We start from the raw sequence: 20,765 nt of genomic DNA on the forward strand, positions 1-20,765 counted from the left end.
TTTTGGCCCTTGGTGCTCTAAACTGTGGAGTGCTTAGGAAGGAGGTCCCCCCTTTGCAGGGTCCAAGTTTACCATAAAGGTCATTTTTAATGTCCCAGGTTGGTCTTGATTACCACGCAGTCCAGTGGCTAAGGACTAACTGGCCACCTCCGCACACCAGCTGCAGGAGCCAACGTGCCCCACCTGCCTTACAGCAGCCAAAACCCAACGGGCAGAGGGGCCGAGCCGCCCCCGCGCCCGGCCCATGTGGCCGGGGGCAGCTCGGCATGAATGAACCGCCCTCCTCCAATCGGCGGCCGCTCCGCCGCGGGCTGCCCCGCCGAGCGCCTCCGCCGGCCAATCCCGTCGGCAGCGGCCGCCCGCCGCCGGCCAATGGCGACGGGGAGCGCGGGGCGGTGCCCCCCGCCGGCGGCGCCCTATGGCGGAGCGGCGCGGGCCACCCGCGGCAGCGGGCGGGCCAATGGGGCGCGGGGGCGGGGCCGGCGCGCGGCGGCCCCGCGCCCCGGCGCGCGGCTCTAAAGCGCGGCGCACACGGCGCGGCGCACACGCGATGGCCGCCGCCGCGCAATACTTGCCGCGCTCCGCCGCGCTCATGCACCCCGACGGGGACCGGCTGCACCAGGGCACCACGTACCGCGAAGTGCAGAAGATGATGCACCACGAGTACCTGCAGGGACTGGCCCCCGCCGCCGGGCACGCCGTCGGGCTGGCGCACCACCAGTGGCTGCCCAGCGCCGGCACGGACTGGGGCAGCGGTGGGGGTGGTGGGGGCGCGCACCTTCCGCCCGCCGAGCACGCCAAGGGTGGCCCGCCGGGGCCCCGCGAGGACCTGTCCGCCGCCGCTTTCCACCACCGCCCGCACCTGGTGCACCAGCCGGCGGCGGGCAGCGCGGCGGGTGGCTGGGCGCAGGGCGGTGCGCACCACCTGCCGCCCATGTCACCGCCGTCGGGGCAGCCGCTGCTCTATGCGCAACCCTATGCGGGCCTCAACGGAATGCTGGGCCCGCCGGCGCCAGCGCTGCACCACGGGTTACGCGACCCGCTGGGCGCCGAGGAGGCGGGCGGCCACGAGCTGGCGGCCTCGCCGCCGCCGCTGGGGCCTCCCGAGCCGTCGGACGAGGACGCGCCCAGCTCCGACGACCTAGAGCAATTCGCCAAGCAGTTCAAGCAGCGGCGCATCAAGCTGGGCTTCACGCAGGCCGATGTGGGGCTGGCGCTGGGCACTCTCTACGGCAACGTCTTCTCGCAAACCACGATCTGCCGGTTCGAGGCGCTGCAGCTGAGCTTCAAGAACATGTGCAAGCTGAAGCCGCTGCTCAACAAGTGGCTGGAGGAGACGGACTCCAGCACGGGCAGCCCCACCAACCTGGACAAGATTGCGGCACAGGGCCGGAAGCGCAAGAAGCGGACGTCCATCGAGGTGGGCGTCAAGGGCGCCCTGGAGAACCACTTCCTCAAGTGCCCCAAGCCCTCGGCGCACGAGATCACCTCCCTGGCGGACTCCCTGCAGCTGGAGAAAGAGGTGGTGCGGGTCTGGTTCTGCAACCGGCGGCAGAAGGAGAAGCGGATGACGCCGGCCGGGGTCCCGCATCCCCCCATGGAGGACGTTTACGCACAGGCGGACACGTCGCCGTTGCACCACGCGCTGCCCGGCGCCGTGCAGTGACTGCCCGGCCCCCCGCGGCCCCGACGGCGGCGCAGCGGGCGCGGGCAGCGGGGGACGCGCTTTAATTTATTCTCAGACTGGCCCGGCCGCCCGCTCCGCGCCCCGCGCTCTATTTATTCGCCCGCCGGAGCCGCAGCGGCCGCCGCAGCAGTAGCCAAAGGTTTGCGATCTCTAATTTATTCCCTTCCTCGCGCAGCCGGGGGGCGGCGGCGTCCCCGGCTCGGCCCCTCCCGCTCTGCCCGGCCCGCCCGGGGGGACACTTCCAAACCATTTCCCGGCCCGTCTCTATTTATTTCTAACCGTGCGCGGAGCTCGCACCCTCCCGTTGGTGGGTTCAGTCCGGTCCATTCCCTTGGGTTTCGGTTTTTGTTTGTATCTCTATTGCAAAACCAATGTAGACTGCGAGGGTACGTTTCTATTTATGTTATAGTAAATATTTTATTACTTACATAAACCATTTACCCAGGAACCGGTCTCGTGTCGTCTTTGCAGGCTCAGCGCCCGGCCGGGAGCGGTGCTGCCGGGGGAGGCTGGCCGTCGGGGCCGGTGGCGGCGCCGCTGCCTTGGCGGGGCCCCGCCGAGCTCCCCTGCGGCGGCCGCCGAGCCCCCCCGAGGAGCCCCATCCCGGGCGCGGGCGGTGCGGTGCGGTTCGCACCAGCGGTGCTCGGCGGGATTTGCCCGCCCGGTGCTCTTGTGCCCTGCCGTGTCCCCGCACCTTCTGCAGTGTTTTACCGATCCGAGCGTAACTCTCCGCAGTGTGAGCAGAAAACAGCCCGCACGTAACTTTTCTCCCACATATCGCAGCGGTAATACGTGCACACTGGTGTTGCTAAGTAGATTCCTTCTACTCAAACCACGCTCTCGGGTTTTCTGATGTCACCAGCTTTCCTTTTCGTGGTTTCATGCCCGAATATTTTGTGGTTATGCCAAGAAAGGCTGAAAGTACAGGGTTTTCATTCTCATTTCTTGGGGGGAATGGTCCTGCACCTTTACTTTAAACCTTCTCTTGCAGCACCAAGAAAAGTTGCATGTGAGGGTTGTTTGCCTTTGCAGGTCCTTGGATTCCTGCGGTGTTTTGTGTGTTGGGAGAACTTTTGAAATATGTTCCCATACAGAGGTCTTGCACTGATTAAATACTTCATTGAAATCTCATAGTAAAGAACCAAATTCTTTCTTTTTAGTTGGCAAAGAATTTACTAATGTTCTCGGACATCTGGCACTGGATAGTTTCCCCACTTTACTCAGTACAAATTATGTGCTGTGAAAATAGAAGCTTTAAAAGGGATTATTTTATCAAAAGCGCTGCATTGTGCATTGCAATTTGTGTATAATTCTTTTTAATATATATAAAAAATTCTAACATTCCAAATGTAACTTACTCTTGAAAATTTATACTTGAAAATTCTTGTCTTCGCAGCAGTTTGATTTTTTTGCATTTTGTGCCTTTGGTGGGGGTGTATATTACTTGTCTAAGCAATGTCACATTTGCCATTGATAATGTTATAATTTATTTCATTTTCAATGTTTCTTATAATGTAGCTATTCTGCATCAGCTAATATAAGACTATCAAGTTCTCATTCAAAATTCTAGTAAACTGATTTTTGAGATTTTAAAATAAAGTCACTTTGAGCAGTTATTTCATCAAATACCCTGTAAAGAAGTGGTTCACTTTGTGATACAAACAAGATAGTAAATGCTGTGGGTTAGGGTATTAATAACTTCCCTTGGCATGAAGAGCATAATATGAAATCTCGCTTAAAGGGTTTAGTGTGTGGTGTGTGTTCTGTCAGCTTTTGCTACAGCATTAGTTTCCTTTTTTTGTAATGGGACTGGTTTTTATGGAAGAGCAGAGGATGGTAGGGCTGTTGTAGAGATCCTGAATTCGAAAAGTTTTGCCGTTTTTACGGAATATTTACTAATTTCTAAATAGCCAAGCAGATGTAGTAGCTTAGATGATACACTCCAGTAAAAAAGTAAGAGGATGATGATTCAAGGGTTTGAGTCAATGTATCGTGACAGCATTTAAATTAATTTCCAACTCTGAGAATCTGTCCTTAGCTGTTACCTCATGTGTTCCCCACACATGTACCATTGTTTTTAGTGTTTGGTCATGCTGTAACTGGAGCCTTTGCTTCAGAATTTCTGTGTGACAGCCAGCCTTTAAGGGCAGAAGAAACAAAATCAAAAATGAACAAAAGACGGGTTTGGGTTTTTTTTTTTTTTTTTAAAGAAAACAAACTTGTTTGCATTGAATGTTTAATTGTGCTGATTTTCTATAGTAGGAGACATTTCAGTAACCTCTTCATTCTGAACTAACCTGGATGGCAAACAGGATTTATATTGATACTCAGAAGGGAAGGGTCAGTTTTCACATTGCGTTCTTCTAATGGATGAGATGTGCTGTGAGTGCTGGGGAGGATGAGCACCCTTGGGTTGTTTGGTGTGTCAGATTGTATAAGGTGCTGGCAGCCCCACTGCATTAGCTCTTTTTATGCTGTTGAGCAGCAAAAATAAAATACTCTTTGTATCTCTCATTTCTGCAGTGCTGCAGTGCTCAGCTGTTCTAAAAATCAAATGCCCCAAAGGTTTGCCTATCTTAGAATAACTTGTTAGTTTTCCTGGTCAGGGATTAAATAGCAATTACTAGAGGGAGACTTTTTTTGTTGTTGTTGGTTGTTTCTCACTAAGGTAAAAGCATTACCTCATACTACTACATCAATAGTAAAGCAGGAGTAAGGTAGGACTGTGCTATTGGTACATTAAAGAAAAGCAGATGTACAAATACTTATTTAACAATGCTCCAACAAAGTAAATATACAAAGTAGGAAGTGTAGATAAGGAACGGGAGCACTGCCAGTGTGAGAGGGGTTTAGGTCTGTGCTGATGGGAAATCCTTGCTCTAACCCAGGAGCACTCTGCTGCTGAGCAGTGCCTGGCCCCAGCAGATGCTCTAAAGAGCATTCGGGCTCTGGTCAGTCCTATGGTCGCACCGGGCTGTGTTTGTCATTCTTGGGGCAGGTGTCATCCATCACCAGGGACTGGGATGATCTGCTTGCCTTGCCCACAGTCCAGAGGGGCTGGTGACCCAGGGCTTATCATCTCAGACTGTTGAGGAGAGCTGAGGTAGTGACCAAGGAGTCTTTGGCCAGATGGCGAAGTTGGTACCCGGCAAATGCAGCCCTGGTGTGGGCTCTGCGCTTCTCACGCTCACAGAAGGGCATGAGCTGTGCTGTGCCACCCTTTGCCTGGGCAGAGAGACTGCCCGTGTGCTCCAGGTACATGGGGAGGGCAGCTGTGCTTCCCAAATGCTATTGCTAAAATTACTGATAACCCAAATGCTGTCATCTTATAAACTGGTTATTGGTAATTTTAGGACACTGCTGTTTTCTGTAAGGCAGACAACATTCAGTAGGGTATCACTTTTTCCCTTTTACTTGTAGAAAGGTGAACAGTTGCCAATTAGCTTTCCTGCGTGCTTAGGAAAAGTCGTAGTATTCCAGTATCCATTTTCTTCCAGATTTCTTGTATTAGACTATTATTGCTGCCACTTGCAAGAGCAGGGAGTGCTTGCTATATAACAACTGCAGAAGTGACTACAGCACAGCAGTTCGCCTAGTGAAGCACAGTCACTCGTAATTAGTAATGCCATGTTCATCTTATGCTTTCCACTGAAGCTGGTCTCTTCTGACTGCTGCCCAGCCAGAGCCATGCCTGATCCCAGCACAGTGCTGCGATGCAACTGGCCCCTAATGAGCTAAGGCAGCAGCTGAAACACTATAATCTCTTTACATGAAGATTCAGAGCATCAGCATTAGCGCCATAGTCTTGTTCCCAATTTTGCCCACTCCTGCTTGCTCTCTTCCCTAGAAGGAGAGATTTCAGTACCATTGGGTTAAGCAAATCTTGTAATTCTGTGATAATGTTGTTTGCATATATTTTAATTTTATGCTAATTATACCGTTGGTTGTTTGGAGCTGGATCAGCCCCAGGACAGCTCAGAGTTATCATTTCACAGGTACCAGAAGCAGACTTGGGTCCTGCCCCAGGGCAGAACTCCACAATTCTGGATTTACTTCTCCTTAGCTGCCTCATATTTTTCTTACAGTTGGGTTGTTTGAAATGAGCACATCCTGGCTGGTGACTTGGAGCTGATGCTTGCTGCTTGTCATGTGCTGAGGATGGGTGCTCAGTGGCTGTGGCTCCCATGGGGGCTCTGTCTACTGCCAGCGGCTGCTGCCCTCTTGTCCTCCAGAGCAGATCAGCCCCAGCAAGGGCAGGAGCAAGTGGAGGTGGTGTGGGGGGTGTTCTAGTTTTATTTTAAAGTGCTAAATGTCCGTAGATGACAGTGTCTGGTCTCATTAAGAGTAATATTGCTGCTCAGCAGGACCAAGACCAATGTACCTTCCTGAAATGGGCAGCTCCAAAAAAACAGGCTTTCTGTAGGCTTACACCAGCAAGTACAATGTGGGCTCTGAGCAGCATCATCCCTGTTTTGTGTGTATGTGCGCATATAGGAAACACACAGAGAAGGAACTCGTTAAAATCTCTCATGGGAACTGCCACTGCGCTTTGCCAAGCTGATTTATGGGCATTCAGCATTCCTCCCACTTGTGATTTGTTGCAAGTGTAGTTGCACACGCAGCTCTCACCTGGGCACAGCAGTAGAGATATGGCCAACTGCACTTCCTCAGGTGTTTTCCTCTGTCACTGAAGGAAGCTCTGCCAATGGAAGTTCCCCCTGGTTTCAGTTTGAACTAACACAACCCGGTGTCTGTGCCATGTGTGGGGATTACAAGATTGCAAAGGCTGTGTTAAAGCACATGATGCTGTACACATGATATAATGTGCATGTTAGATCAGACCTTATGAATATTTCATATTCCTTGATATTACATTATTTTTGGTGTTGGGCAAATTGAGTGTTATTTCTTGTAAGCCTTGCAAAGGTGTTCTGGTTACATTGTTTCCCTGGCTCATAAACTGCTGAGAGCACTCGCTGCAATGAAGAATGCTTTTCGTGCCAAACTTAAAAGACATTTCTTTATTTTCCTTTTTCCCACCTTTCTTCAGGAGCATTCTGCCTGGTCAAGGCATTTGTGTAGTACCACCAGCATCCAGGACCTGTTTCTTTGTGGGCATTGGCTTCTCTCAGCTCCACAGGGGCAATCTGCTTTCTATCACTGTACCAGATTCTCTAGGGCCAAAACTCTTAGCAGTTACCACAGCCAGAGAACAGTGTTTCCCACAGAATATCTCTAAGCTGGCTATTCTGTCAGCATGTTTAAGGAAGGTGGATGGCTCACTGAAGCTGCTCAGCTCTGTCTCAGGAGCTGCACCCCTAACAGCTGTGTCCTTCAAAGTAAATCAATGAACAAGTGCACAAAAGTCTTCTTCCAGATATCATATATATGCACAAGAGGTGTTGGATGCTCCATAGAAATACCAGCTCTGCAGTCAGGGATCAGTAGAAGGTATCAGAGAGCCAATAGGCAAATGGAGATCTTTAAATTTTACTGTACTTTTCTGGGTTTGTTTGGTTTGGGGTTTTGGGGGTTTTTTTGAGAAAATCTGTTCTGTAATTTTTATTACCTGGACTCGCTGTGTATTAGTACCTCTCAATCACACTAAAGGCTATGCAACTGAGATCATGCTGGATCATAAATTTGTAGCCAGACAAAACTCTAGGAAATGAATTTACACATTTGCATCTTTTGCAGTCATTTGCAGAATAAAGAGTCAGACTATTGCGTTAGATGTCTTTATGTTTGGGGATTTTTAAAATATATAATTAGTTTTAAATTGGAGATGGTTTTTTCAGTCACATTTGAGACTAACCTGGTTACGGACAAACCAACAGAAGGACGGGCAATGAGGGAAACGTAGTACACGAGGGCGATTAGGAGAAGTGCTACAACGCAGGCTTTCCTCTAAAATGCTATCAGAGCTCCTGAATTTTACTCCCAGATCCCCTGTTCACTTTCTTAAGGGTTATGAGAAATGTTTAGGATTTTTTTCCCCAGTGTTCTTACTTCTCATGAAGTGATATCATAAGATACGACATTAAGTTGCAAGATTTAATTTACATGGATTGCTGAGGCACTTCAGCAAAAAGAGCTGCAGCAGTGTGAGATGCTGCCTGTGCGCACAGTGAGGGATGCAGAGGGATTTTTCAGTCGCTCTAGTGGGAAGAGCATTCCTGTGTGCTGGGCTCAGTGGTGCGGTGCGGGCAGAGGTGTCCTGTGGGGACCAAACATCGCTGCCCTGCTTCCCACTCTCACTGGTATGGGTATGTTCCTGATCTGGGAAAAGTGCTCTTAACCCTGCTGCCCAGGGCTGTGAAAAGCAGGATAGGCTGCTTTGGGCATTGAGGATAAGTGCTGTGGAAGGGCATCACCTACTGCTGGAACACTCCCCATCAGCTGGGAGCCACATGGAGCTCCAGCTCATGCTGACAAGTGCAGTCGAGTGTTGTGTCTTCAGCTCCTGGCTGACTTGCAGCAGCATGGGGTTATTTTTATGCACATGGCCTGTGGTATGAATCTGGCAGAGCTGTCTGGAGGAGCAATGACATGCCGTGGTGTTGGACATTGTCCCCTGCCCTCATTCCTGCCAGGTGGGGGTTAGGGTGCAACTCTGAATTTCTCTTCTTCAGGATTAAGGTCCATGTCCCTTATGCCTTTGTGTCCTCTGCAGAGTGCCAGGAGCTTGAGAATACTCAGTGTTCAGGACAGTTTTCATCATGTTTTTTCCATGCCATGACATGGGCTGAGGTGTCAAAGCATTTGGGAGCAAAGGGATGAAAAGTGTTGTCAAACGTGACCTGACATCTTGCTTCCCTTGTACTCCCCCCATGGTGCTCCTCTCACTCAGTCCAGGTCTGTGCGACAGGCTCACAGGATGGGCCAAGTAGTGAGGCTCAGAGAGTGACTTGGACCTGACAGCTAAATATTGCCTGTCCCAGAACACTGTGCAGTTCTCCATCTGCCCAGGGCAGGGCTGGCTCTGCTGCCAGGAGGGCTCTCGCTTCCCCAACCCTGGCTGCTGGGAGCAACCTTGCAGGCTGGCCCAGCCTTGCTGGTGCTGGGGACAGGTGCAGGTCAACGTCATTAAGAGGGAGAGAATTTAATCAATATCTGGAGTGTTTGATATTCGTCCTAGTGGAACACTTGTTATGTCTTTAATTACTATTTCTAAAAGCACCATGGAATGGAAAGCAAAAGGCAGAAATAAATAGTGAGAGGTGATCAATTGGGCATGAAACCCTTGTTATTGATCACCTTTAACCTCTGCTTAAACTAATGACAGAGCTACCATTTAACTGTCCCCAGGCACAAAGCGCATCAATTGTACAAGTGCCACATAAATCATGGTGGGCTGCAGTGCGTTGTGAATGGCCCCTGGGGCTAGCCAGCCCATGGGGAGGGCAGGGTCCCCCAGGAGATGTAGGGGGGCACTCCCAGGGGAGTGCCACTGGAGCACCCGCTGCAGGTGTGTTTAGGTGAGGTGCTGCTCTGATGTTTTGCACAAAAAAGCTCCTGAGAGCAAAGCCACATCACAGCTCTGAGGGCAGTGCAGAGCTGAAGAAATGACAGTATTTCTCTTCCATACCTCTTGCCCCATGGAGCTAAAAGAAGATTTATGCTGTTGAGGATCCCCTTGATGCCTGCTCCTAACTTCCATGTGCCATGGCTGGGCCAGCGCTACTGAGGCTGGGTAAGTTTGCAGGAAGAAGGACAGACAGGACTCAAGTAAAACAACGATCCTGTGTCAGCAAGTGTTTGAAGCAGCAGAGTTCGGGGAGGCAGTGACATAGGCACAGAAAGAATCACCTTTTCCCATGTGTCTTCACCTGGCTTCCTGACTTACCAGCTGTGCTGGAATTGCCTATGCTGCTTGTTATGGGGGTAAAAAACGTAAAAATCAAGATGTGCAATGGGCAGCAGAGTGAAGTCACCACAGCCTTGCAAGATAACAACAATAATATTTATTAACATTCAATCTACAAATTATCCCTTGAAACTCCAGCCTGGAGATTTGCCAATTTTCAATACATGACAATGTTGTCTAATATGTTTCCAGCACAATGGCATTTCCAAGACTGTGCTGGATATGTGGCATCACAAAACCATCAGCTGTATGTCCTGCCACGCACAGGGCAAGGGCTGTGCCTGCCTTTTGAGGGGAATGTTTGTGTATGTTTAAGACAGGATGCCTGTTCTGCAAATTCAGTTCCCCAAAGAATTAGGAGGTGATTTTTTTCTTGATGTTCCCTACTCTTCATGTTAGTGAAAGCAGAGGGCTTTAAGGGCAGCTTTCAGAAAGCTGCTTGTTTCCAGAGCTGTTTAGGAAGCATTTGCACTGAGCCCTGGGAAGGAAAAGGGTGGCAGGAGTCCCATTGAGCAGTGTGTCTGTCTGTTCATCCGTCTTGGAACGCTCTCAGGATCACTCCTGTCTCTGCAGGAACAAGGAAAAGATCCTGTCTCATCTGCTGTTAAATGGGCTACATGATGCTGAGCACACATTTGGCGCATGCCTGGCATGGCTGCGCACATCCCTGGAGGATTTTCTCAGGAGAGCCTAGGTTAATACACATTTTGCCTTTGTGCTGCCATTTGGAGGGTTTCTACTGAAATCTTAAAAATCATTTGGGTGTCCTCATCCATCAGCTACTGGAAACATTATTGGTAATACAATCATTCCTTTTTTGGTCACTCTGTTTCGCTTTTTTTCTGCTGAGGATCCTGTAATTTGCCACTGCTGAAATTGAGAGATGATTGGAATCTGCCAGGTGCAGCACGGGAGCCTTGCAGAGGCAGTCCAGGGAGGGGAGGCCTCTTGCATCCCTCTTACAGCGAGGGCTGTGCTGTGCCTGCCCACAGCTGAGGGACAGTCTGACACAGCCCTGGGGAGACTGAGCAGGCTTGACATCTCAAGCTCTGCACTGGCCAGACTGGGGTTCTGGTCTGTACCAGGCAGTCTCCCTCTGGGGTGTCACCAGTTTGGGTCTCTGAAGCACCTTGTCCCATCAGCTGTGGGTATTTCACAGTGACCTGAATGATATGTGGTTTCCCAGGCATGTCTGCTGACCCCAGTGACAGGGCTGTGGTGGGGGAAGCATGAGCCAGCAGAACACCAGCTGCATTGCCCCCACAGCCTTCAGGGATGGTGACTCCACTGCTGCACTGAGCAGCCTGTGCCAGAACTTGTATTGATACAGGCAGTGCTGCTGCTCCTCCATGAAGGAATAAGCCATGGGTGCCATTAGCTTCAAGGTGGTAGCTAGCTTCCACTCTAGGGGCTTCTAAGACCTGGGAATCTTAGAGCACAGGGACAGTGAGTGTCATCCCACAGAACCTGTACTGGACCTTGCTTTTGCTATGGAGGATTCACCTGGATGTTTGTGGCCATGGAGGACACCAGAGGCTGCAGTCCCTGTGCAGTGAGTGGCTGCTGGTCTGGCAGAGAGAGCGTCTCAGTGCGCAATAAAATCTTCTTCCATGTCAGTCCAGAGGGGCAGAGCTCCCCACTGACAGCAGCTGCACTGAGAGCTTGGCATGGATTTGCATAGATGAAATTTCTCCTGCCATTCATGCAGTCTTTCTATCTGCCAGCTTCCCTGCTCCTCTCTGGAATCTGAAGTCCACACAGGGAGCATTCAGCTGGCCACGAGCTCTTTACTGAGCGTTTCTTTGCACAGATGTCCCCAAGCAATTCCATGAATTGTTGCTCTATAGTCACTAAGCTGTTTGGGAAAACATTTCAGATAACTGTCCTACGCATTGGGGTGACTGAATTAATGGCATTTGAACGGTCAAAAAGATAGTGTGAATTGAAAACAATGCTGTCCCTGTCACAGGCAGCAGGAGAATTCCAGCTGGTATTTTCATTGTTAATGAGCAAACCCAGGGCACTGTGTGGCCTTAATACCTTAGAGGGGGGCTGGAGAAATGCACAAACCAGCCTGTCACTTCCCCTTCTGGATTTTCCAAATGCCAGGGAAGGAATGCTTTTAAAATTGTCTTTCAGAGCTCCACAAGTGACACTGTAGCTTGGCTGTGGGGAGGGAAGGAAAGGGATGACAGTTGTGGTAGTTGCCCAAATGTGTGTTTGCCAGAGAACTGTGATGTACGCCAAGTTTGGGAGCTCCCCCACCCTTGGGTGGCAAGGTAGCACCTCTGCCTGAGGATGCCCACAAAGGTGGGAGCAAGTAGCCAGTGCATCCCATGAAGTGGCAGACAGCACTCCCAGAGGTGCTTGGCAGTCAGGAGAGCTTTGCTGCATCTGGGCTTGGCGGAGCACAGCCATCCTAACCATACATCATCCGGAGGAATGGGCACTTGGGTAACACATTAGAATAATACATCATTAGAGCACTGTTGCTATGGTGATGTATTAGGGCAATGCATCATTAGATACCTTCCATTGATGATGTATTACTCCAAACATGGCTCCTGCCAGCACCAGCACAAGGGCCACAGAGGAAGTCTTGTCTTTTTGCAGAAACTCTACCCTTTCCCTAAGGAAAAAAATCTGAGAGTAGTGGCTTCACTGAGGAGACACAGGGCAGGGGCTGGCCCATCTGTCCTGAGCCTCTTTACTATGTGACTTGCTCCATGTTGAGCCTTATGCTGTTTTCTGAGGACCCAGTACCTGCATTTTAGTGCATTGTGGGCAAAAGGATCTGCCAGTGCTGCTGGGCAGAGGGACAGGGTCTGTCCAGACCCTGCCTGAGCTAGAGGGTCTGAGACATTTGTGGGTGCATCCTGCAGTGCTGCTGGAGGGCTGGCAGTGCCTGCTGAGACCCTCCCGTGAGGGGGCTGCTCTGGGCTTGTGCTCTCCGTGTCCTTCACACTGTGCCCTCATGCAGGGACTGGATCACTCTGAGGAAACTCATCCTCTTCTGTTCCCCAGGCAGACAAACATGCTGGTGTCATGTGCTGGTGCCCAAGCCTATGGCAGAGGAGACAGATGGACCCAAAATGGAGCCCAGGGCAAGGGTGACTGCTGCTGCTCACCTTCCCATGAGCCTCTGTCAGGGTTTGATGCTAGCTAAGTGCCAGGCACTCACAAAAAACCCCCATTTACTTATTTTCCTCTGCTATAGCTAAGCAGAGGAGGGGAAATTAAAACTTCATTTTCATGAGTTGAGATAAGGATTATTGAAAAAAAAACCCAAAACACTTTAAGGCAAAACAGGTTTAAAACTTAAACCTTATAAAGAAGATTTATTATTAACAGAATTAAAATTAAAATTAAAATGAGAACCAAATCGAACTTTCAGAACACTTTCTTTCCCAGTCCCTCCCTCTTTCTACCAACTGCACATGGAAACAAAACATGGGGGTTTGGTCAGTATTTCACTTCTTAAAAACCTTTCTTCAGTATGCTTAAGAAAAAGAGTTTCTTCTGCTGTGTTGTGGGATCCTTCCCATGGGAGATAGTTCTCTGTGAACTTTTCTATCATGATTTTAACTTCCACAAGCAGCAGTCCCGCCCAAACCTGCTGCAATGTGAGTCCTTTCCACAGGCCAAGCAGTCTTCCCACAACTGCCTAGCGTGGGTCATTTTAGTTCATGGGGTTTAATCTTTTAAGGATGAGCTGTTCCAGTTTGGAAGCGAAGGCTCTCTCCCTCTATCTCTAAAAGCAAGGGTCATCTCTCTCTGTTCAAGTTCCTCACTAGATTACAGCTTCTCAGCACCCACGCACTCCAGCATGAGTACTCTTCTTCACAGGCTGCACGTGGATCTCTGCACCTCCCCATGCACCTCATGAATTACAGGGAAACAGTTTGTTGTATTATAGTCCTCACCATGGCTCACAGGAGAATCTCAGCTCTGGTGCTTGGAGCACCTCCTCCCTCTCCTTTTTTTTTTCATTGACCTCGGTGCCGCCATGTTGGTTTTCCTCACATGTCCTCACTTTTGTTTTTCCTCTGACTTGGAAGAAAGTTGGCATCTGTAAATTGTAGTTGAGAGGTTGATCTCGTCCAGGCTCCGCATCGGGGAATTGCTTGCCATGTCTCTCACTGCTGACCATGTGGTCCCTGCTGGCACTGCACGGGCGGCTCCGGCCTTGGGAGGGCCCTGGCCGTGAAGTCCTGGCCTCGGGAGGGCTTTGGCTGTGTGGTCCTGGCCTCAGGAGGGCTCTGGCCTCGCAGTCCTGGCCTCAGGAAGGCCTCCACCGGCCCCCGCCAGGATGGGCCCTGGTGGCCCCCCACCGGGATGGGTCCCAGCGGCTGCCTCACCCCCCCTCGGAAGAAGAAAGAGTTTCCCGTGGTTTTTCCTTTCTTAAATATGTCATCACAGAGGCGTTACCAACTTGTCTAATTAGGCTAGTAACCTGCCCATTGTCAGAGCCTTCAGCGATTGGCTCTGTGCCGGACATAGAAGTTTCGAGCAGCTTTTCTCCTGCCCACTAAAACCAGGCTGTGTAAAACCAACACAGCCTCGTTGTGTGCTATCAGCTGGGCTCAGTTCCCTTGGGATCACTTTTTCCTTGCTCTTCCCCTCAGCCATGGGCAACCCTGGCCCTAGCCTGGAATGAAACCAAAAAGTTGAGCCCAGGAGAATTTCCAGCCAGCTGGGTCCTCAGCATCCCTGGGGTCTTTGCAGGGCTGCACTTTTTGCAGCTCAGCGGGCTAAATAAATTGCTTCAGAGAGCAGACTGGGAAAGCAGGTTTCTTTCACTGCAAAGTATGCTGTGTGCATCAGATATAATTTGATTTTAATTAGTGGACAAGAAAGCAGCATAGTTAATAAAGTATGCACTGCCTTTTGCAGGAATGCCAGTCTTGAATTTTTGGAAAATTCAATCAAATCAGAAAGATCAGTGCAAGGTGAGCCAAGGCTGAGAATGTCTGGGCAGGAGCATTGTAAACAGAGTCCCAGGAGAGATCCCTGACCCCTGTAATATCCCATGGTCAGGATCACAGCAGAAAAGCAGTTTGTGGAGCTCGCGCTGTTATCTGGTGTGGAGATGCCCCAGTAGCCTCAGGCAGTGTGCCAGCTGCATCCAGGGACTTTTCAGCTGACTCCCCTGCCTGCTCTCAGCTCAGGCATGGGCAAAGGTGGAGCTGCCCATTGCTTCCCTCCCTGTTTTTTCCTGCATCTGGAGGGACCTCAGTGCCTGTCCCACTTCCCTCATAGGGGACAGCTGTGACAGGGCTGCTCCTGGGTCCTTCCATCTCTAGCACTGCTTGGGGGATGCAGGATCACAAGCAGCCCTGCATGCAGCTGCTCATACACAGAAGCTTGTGTTTGGGCAGCAGGTCTTCTGGGCTCCATTCCCAGCAGTGTGGGCTCGTGGTTAGACCACTTAAGAGCCAGGCTGCCCCCACATCGCCCTGCAGATGCACACTTCCTTCCCCTGAAATCTCTGTGGGAGCAGAGTCTGCCCACTGAGGGCAGAAGGGCAAGAATAAGAGGCTGGTTGTGCAGACTTGAAGTGTGATAAATAATATCCCCTGGAACTGCCCTGCTGCTGGTTACTGATCATCATAAAGTATGAGACACTTTAGGAGAGCAAGTCTGTGTCTGCCCTTGATGCCAATGCTTTTAAGGGTTCAGGATGCTGCCCTGCTCCCAGGCACCATCTGCAGTACTGTAAGCCAAGGCTGCTTTTAGCTTCTCAATCAATTGGATTCAATTAAGTGATAACATGAACCTATGGGTAGAGCAGTGATTGCTTATCCCTGTATCAGCAAATTATCCCCAGGTAGTGCAGAGAGGTTTGTGTGCCCTGGGCAGGAGTTGGGGTGTGAGGCCCTGGTGAACCCTCTGCCATTGGGGTTCCTGGGAGAGGGGACCCGCAGCAGGAGCCAAGGTGGGGCTGCCCAGCACTCCCTGACAGGAGCAGCCCCCGAGGAAGCCAAGGTACGGTTATTTAAAACACTGTTTTCACTCTGTCCTCAGCTCAGTGTTCCCACCAGGAGACTCAGCCAGCACGCACCCTGACATGTCTGGAAGCAAATGTTTTTGGGAGGCTGTGGGCATGTTAAAGAAGCAGAGCTGCCTCTGCCACTCTCCCCCTGCACTATGGCCATGGGGTGTGCAGGGCACCACAGCTCTCTGAGGCCAGACCTGGCTGTGAGGGATGTCAGACATCAATAAACATCACTGTCAAAAAGGACAGGAAAAGGTTATTTATCAAAAAACAGGCCAAAAAGTAGGACTGCAGCTGTGGTGACATGTGCTGTGGCCACGCTGCCAGGGCTGCATCCCGTGGTGGCTCAGAGGGGTCAGAGCCACCGCTGCAGTGCCACTCACATCCCCACACCACTGATTACCATGGCTCAGCTCAGCAGCCCCATGCTGTGCCTGTGGCCAGCCTGGTGCCACCAGCCATGAGAGCAGCCCAGTATTTCTCTCACTTCCCCTGGTGCAATTAGGACTGTGTAGGAGTGACAGTCTCCTCGGAGAAAGCCAGGCTTGGAAGGGGCTGAGATTTCGGACCAAGCACAGATGCCCTGTAGTGTTCCCCGGACTGCTGAGCTCCTGGGCTTGAGGAGCTTCTGTCTCTGTGCAGAGACAGGCAGCTCTTCATCTGCTGGGGCTGCAGGAAACTGTGTGCGCGCATGGGACTGTGCTTCTGTGTGACGTGCTGGGGATTTGAGAACAATGTTTTGCAAAACAAAACCAGACAAGGTTATTAATTTTCAAGATAACACAAACAAGAACAGTGAGTTGCTGTTGAGTTGGTGATCACTTGCTGGTGACTGCAGTGAAGACATCTGTATGCCATGTTCACATGTGGCCTCATCTACCTGCTCTGCCTCCACAGGTGATGCACAGGTGGTGCTGGAGCTGTGTGGGGCTGGGGCTGGTGAGAGCTGGTCTGAGCCTGGTGGGGCAAGAAGACCCAGTACCACAGACCTGGGCTCAGGAGCAGCGCCAGGGACAGGCACAGGACATCTGGTGGTAGTCCTGATGCCAGGGCTGTTCCCAGAGGAGTACTAAGGCCTCAGGGATGCCCTCAGCACATCCCTGGCACAGCTGGGAAGTTTTGCATCCTTCAAACCTGTCCTGACGTTGCAGTTCAAGGTACAGCCCCGGTGCTGTACCCTCCCTCTCCCCATCGCCTACCTCTGATTAGAGCCCTCAGAACAAACCTGCTAATGCCTTTCCCAAGCTCTCGCCCCCACACTTTTGCCATATAAATCACTATAATTAAAGTGTTTGGAAAATGCTTTGGGAGCCCAGACAAGCATCCCCACATGCTACACACCCAGCTTGGCAAGTCCAACTTCCTGCTGCACCCACCCTGCTGCCCCGGGCGCTGCATCCCTTCCCTCCCAAAACACCCAGCAGGACAGAAGAGAGTACCGTTCCCAGGCTGTGCTCGCCACAGGCTGCGAACATGCCTTCGGCTCAGCGTCTGGCCAAGGCAGTGCATTGAGCAGCCTCCCAGACAGAGAGAGGCCAGAGAGATGGGACAGGACCCCTGCCAGCCCCTGGCACCACAAGCAAAACCTGGGCAAGGCTGTCTGTGAGGGGAGACAAGGGTGCTCGTGGTGCTAGGGGAATCACTGCTGTTCACACCTCTCTGTCACCAGCTCAGAGAAACAGTGCTTTCTGCTGGCTGCTGGCACCTGGGTGTAGAGAAACTTGGGGAGAAAGCCACTTCAAGAGAGCATGGAGGGCACAGCACACTCCACCTGGCACTGGCCCTTCTGCTAATCTCAGGGGAATAAGCCCACAGGCCTGTCCACACCAATGCAGAGGAGGCAGTGGAGGTGAGCCCTGGTGGAGCAGGTGGGGCTGGTGGGGCCCAGGCAGGAGGACAGGGCTGCTCTGGGGACTGGCAGAGACTGCTGAGATGGCCTGGCACCATGATGTGGTGCCAGCTTTCCCCTCCAGCACAGCTCTACTGGGCAGGAGCAGGTCCCATCCTGCCCTAAACCAAGGCATGAAGAACCCAAGAGGTTTTGGCCTGTCTTTTTAACTTGGAGCAGAACAGACCTTCAGGAGCTGGTGTGAGCCACCACCTGCGGGAAAAAAAGCCATTTTTCAAGCCATGGGCAGCAACATCCATGAAACATTACTTTTTAACAGTGAACCCCTGGAGTGCAGATCAAAGCAACTGTGTGAACAGGCAAAGGCAAAGGGAAGGAACAGAGCAGCAGGTGAGGAGACAGAGCTGCCTGAATGGGAGTGGCGCAGGCATGCAGCGACTCTCAGGAGCCCTGTGGACGCGGCCAAGCAGGCACAGTGGCCCAAGCAGAGCAGCTCCTGACAGGGGGTGAGTCTCTCAGGACACCGGTGTCCAGGCAGAGTGTGGCTCCTCGTGTCACCGTTTCTGGACCCACCACCACCTGGTGCCCTGGCCCCCTCCTGGCCTTCCTCCAGTGACTCCCCGTGACCACTTTTGGTGGTGGCCCCTCATTCCCACTCTTGTGCTCCACAGTTCTCTGCCTAGACTCCTTCAGTGGGTCGCTGCCTGTTTGTCCTCCTCTCTCCCACTGTGCTCAGCTGGGACCCGCTGTGCCCTGTGACAGGAATATTTGAGTCACCTGGACTTTCCTGTTCTATTCCCAACAGCCATGCTGCTCCCTGGTGCCAGCACTGCTGGCCCTGCCACAGTAGCCCAGGTGCCAGCCCGCAGCAAGGGCACCTTCCCACCCAGCACACTGGCCACTGCAGCTGTTTGAGGCTGGGGAACTGAACACCCCAGTTTCTTCCTAGGGTTCGGCTCCAGAGCTGGGTCCCAGTTCCACTCCAGCCCTGTGCTGACTGGCAGGAGCTGGTGGCTCTGCTGCAGGCAGCACCTTCTGGCAAGTGGCTGCTGTCCCAGGGGTGCGGTGCCAGATGATCACTCCAGCCCCTGCCCACCTGCACCAGGATATCTGTGCAGGGGCATTGCTGCATCTCCTGCACCTTGACGCTCTCCCTCTGCTTTCCCAGTCACCCAACAAGACCAAGATCCACATGCAAGGATCTGCAACTGTCCTTGAACAGTGGCCATTGTGGGGATTTCACAGGCTGACAGAGCCTGTGACCATGGGAAGGTCTGTTGTTTCCTGCCACTTATTCTTCCTCAGCAGGGAGGGTTTGGCAGCCCTGCTCTCTGTGCAGACAGAGCTCAGTCCTGCTCCCAGCTCCTGCTCAGCATGTATTTTTACCTTTTAATGAAAGCAACTGATCTGCCTGAAATTGCCTCTCAACTCTTCTCTGGGGCTTGGATTGCCAAGAAATGATTGACGCATTTAATAGAGGCAGTGGGTGCAGAGGAATTTGGCAGGAGCCCAGGCTCATGATACACAAAGGATACTGCCGTTCCTGCTTAGGTTTTCTGAGTCCCTGCTCTCAGAACACACTGTCCTGTGGGGGGCAACTGCACTCCGGCTAAGTGAGCTCAGGAGCCCTAGGAACAGGGCAGGGGCTGAGCCATGGGGACGGGGAGAAGGTTTTGGGGCAGGGAGGGCTGTGTAGGGGCTGCAGTGCATACCCCTGAGTGCAGGCTGGAGAAGCCAAACCTCTGTCAGTGCCTATTTGGTTTTTCTACTGCTTTGAGCTGTACGGGGTTTGTCCCCACAATGTGGTTGAATGTGTACAGCAGATACTTGCCTGGTTTTGCATATACACGCTCATGAACCTGCATGTGAAAGGGGCTTTTTCTTACATTTCCTGGAGAGAAACCCCCCTGCCATGCATAGACTAGTTTGGTAACGGCCCACACAGATTGCATTTAGCACACATTCCTGTGCATGAGTGCTCCTAAACACTCACGTGCACACATATGAGCTCACCTGCACCTGCAGGTGTTCACCCTGCTCCCTGTCCCACACCTGAGCACTGGCATATGCCATGTGACACCCACATGCGAGACAGGTGTCAGTCGAAACAAACCCATCACTTGGCACTAAGTAACAGTTGCTACAGCCTCCCCTTCACACTGGAACACTGTATCAGCCAACTCCAAGGTTTAGACCAGTACAGTCTGAAGGCTTTTGTCTCTGCAGCCTTCTGGGAGGTATCAGAGAGTGACCCTTGGCCGTTTCCTAAGCTCAGGAGTGGGGTTAGAGGAACAAAGCCGCCTGTCAGTCCCTGATCATGGGGTCTGACCTCGGCTTAGCTTTGTCCCATTTGAAAGGCACTGTGAAGCCACCACTGAAGTTACTAATACCTCTCCCCTGGGTGTCTTCAGAGGGACACCCATTCCAGATAACTCTAGAGAGTGATTTCCAGGAGCAGGCTAGGTTCCTTGTATATTCAATGTATACATTGCTCATCCCCTGGAGCTTCCCTTGTCCTGCTGATATAAAGGGCAATTTGTAGAGCTTACAAAGTCTTATTAAAGTATCATTGTGAAAGGGTACCTGAACAGAAAAGAACAGAATATATTTGTCTCATTAACCAGAAACTTAAAAGTCGTGTTTCCTCTTCCTTGCATTTTCTTCCCATAGGAGGGTAACAGTCATTTATTATCATGCGTGGAGAGAAAAGCCTCACTCCTTGGAGGATGTGCTGATTTCTGCGAAGCCTCTGCACCTGGCTTGTGCTCTGGGGCGGGCAGGTTGGGAGTGAGCATGCCTGGTGCTCAGAGGCCTGGCACATTCTTTCAAATAATGCCAAAAGAGCAGCATTATCTGAAAGCAGCGCAGCCTGAGTCCTGTTTGTGTGGCCACAGCCAGTGTGGGCTGGAACACAGCACAGGCTATTAGCATGTAATGAACACAACAATTACTCTGTAAGGGGGAGAAAGGGTTAGGGCCAGACAGAGTTTTAAGAATAAAGGCTTGTTTAGGAGAATTATTCACTGGGTCCCTGCTGTAGGTGGACGGCAGCAGATTAGAAGGAAACATTATCTCTCAGGGCAAGTTCAGAAGGACAAATGAAGCCAAACTGGCACGGGTTGAGTCTCAATACATTATTCTCTTTGCTCTACAAATCTGTGAGAACAAAGTGCTCAGTGTAAGTGCTCACCAGGGCCATTTTTACCCCTGTAGGACCACAAAAGTTCAGCATGAGATGAAGTTGGCTATTAGTCCACTAAAAGAGCATTTGAGTTTAGAATTTAGAGTCTCATAAAAACATTATTGTCTGTATCCCAGGACATTTGTTTGTTAGGGCAACATGGACTGAAAAAATGTGCCCCTCTGT

The 20,765-nt window shown here is 51.5% G+C and overlaps 1 protein-coding gene across 1 annotated transcript; it reads left to right on the plus strand.

The window, feature by feature from the left end:
• The first annotated feature begins 531 nt into the window (after positions 1–531).
• Positions 532–3,286, plus strand: POU3F1 (POU class 3 homeobox 1). The gene has a single exon (XM_048327372.1). The coding sequence runs from the start codon at positions 551–553 to the stop codon at positions 1,664–1,666; it is 1,116 nt and encodes a 371-aa protein (XP_048183329.1). The 5' UTR covers positions 532–550; the 3' UTR covers positions 1,667–3,286.
• Positions 3,287–20,765: the final 17,479 nt, after the last annotated feature.

This window comes from Corvus hawaiiensis, chromosome 23, assembly GCF_020740725.1.
Source record: "Corvus hawaiiensis isolate bCorHaw1 chromosome 23, bCorHaw1.pri.cur, whole genome shotgun sequence".
Classification (NCBI taxonomy): domain Eukaryota; kingdom Metazoa; phylum Chordata; class Aves; order Passeriformes; family Corvidae; genus Corvus; species Corvus hawaiiensis.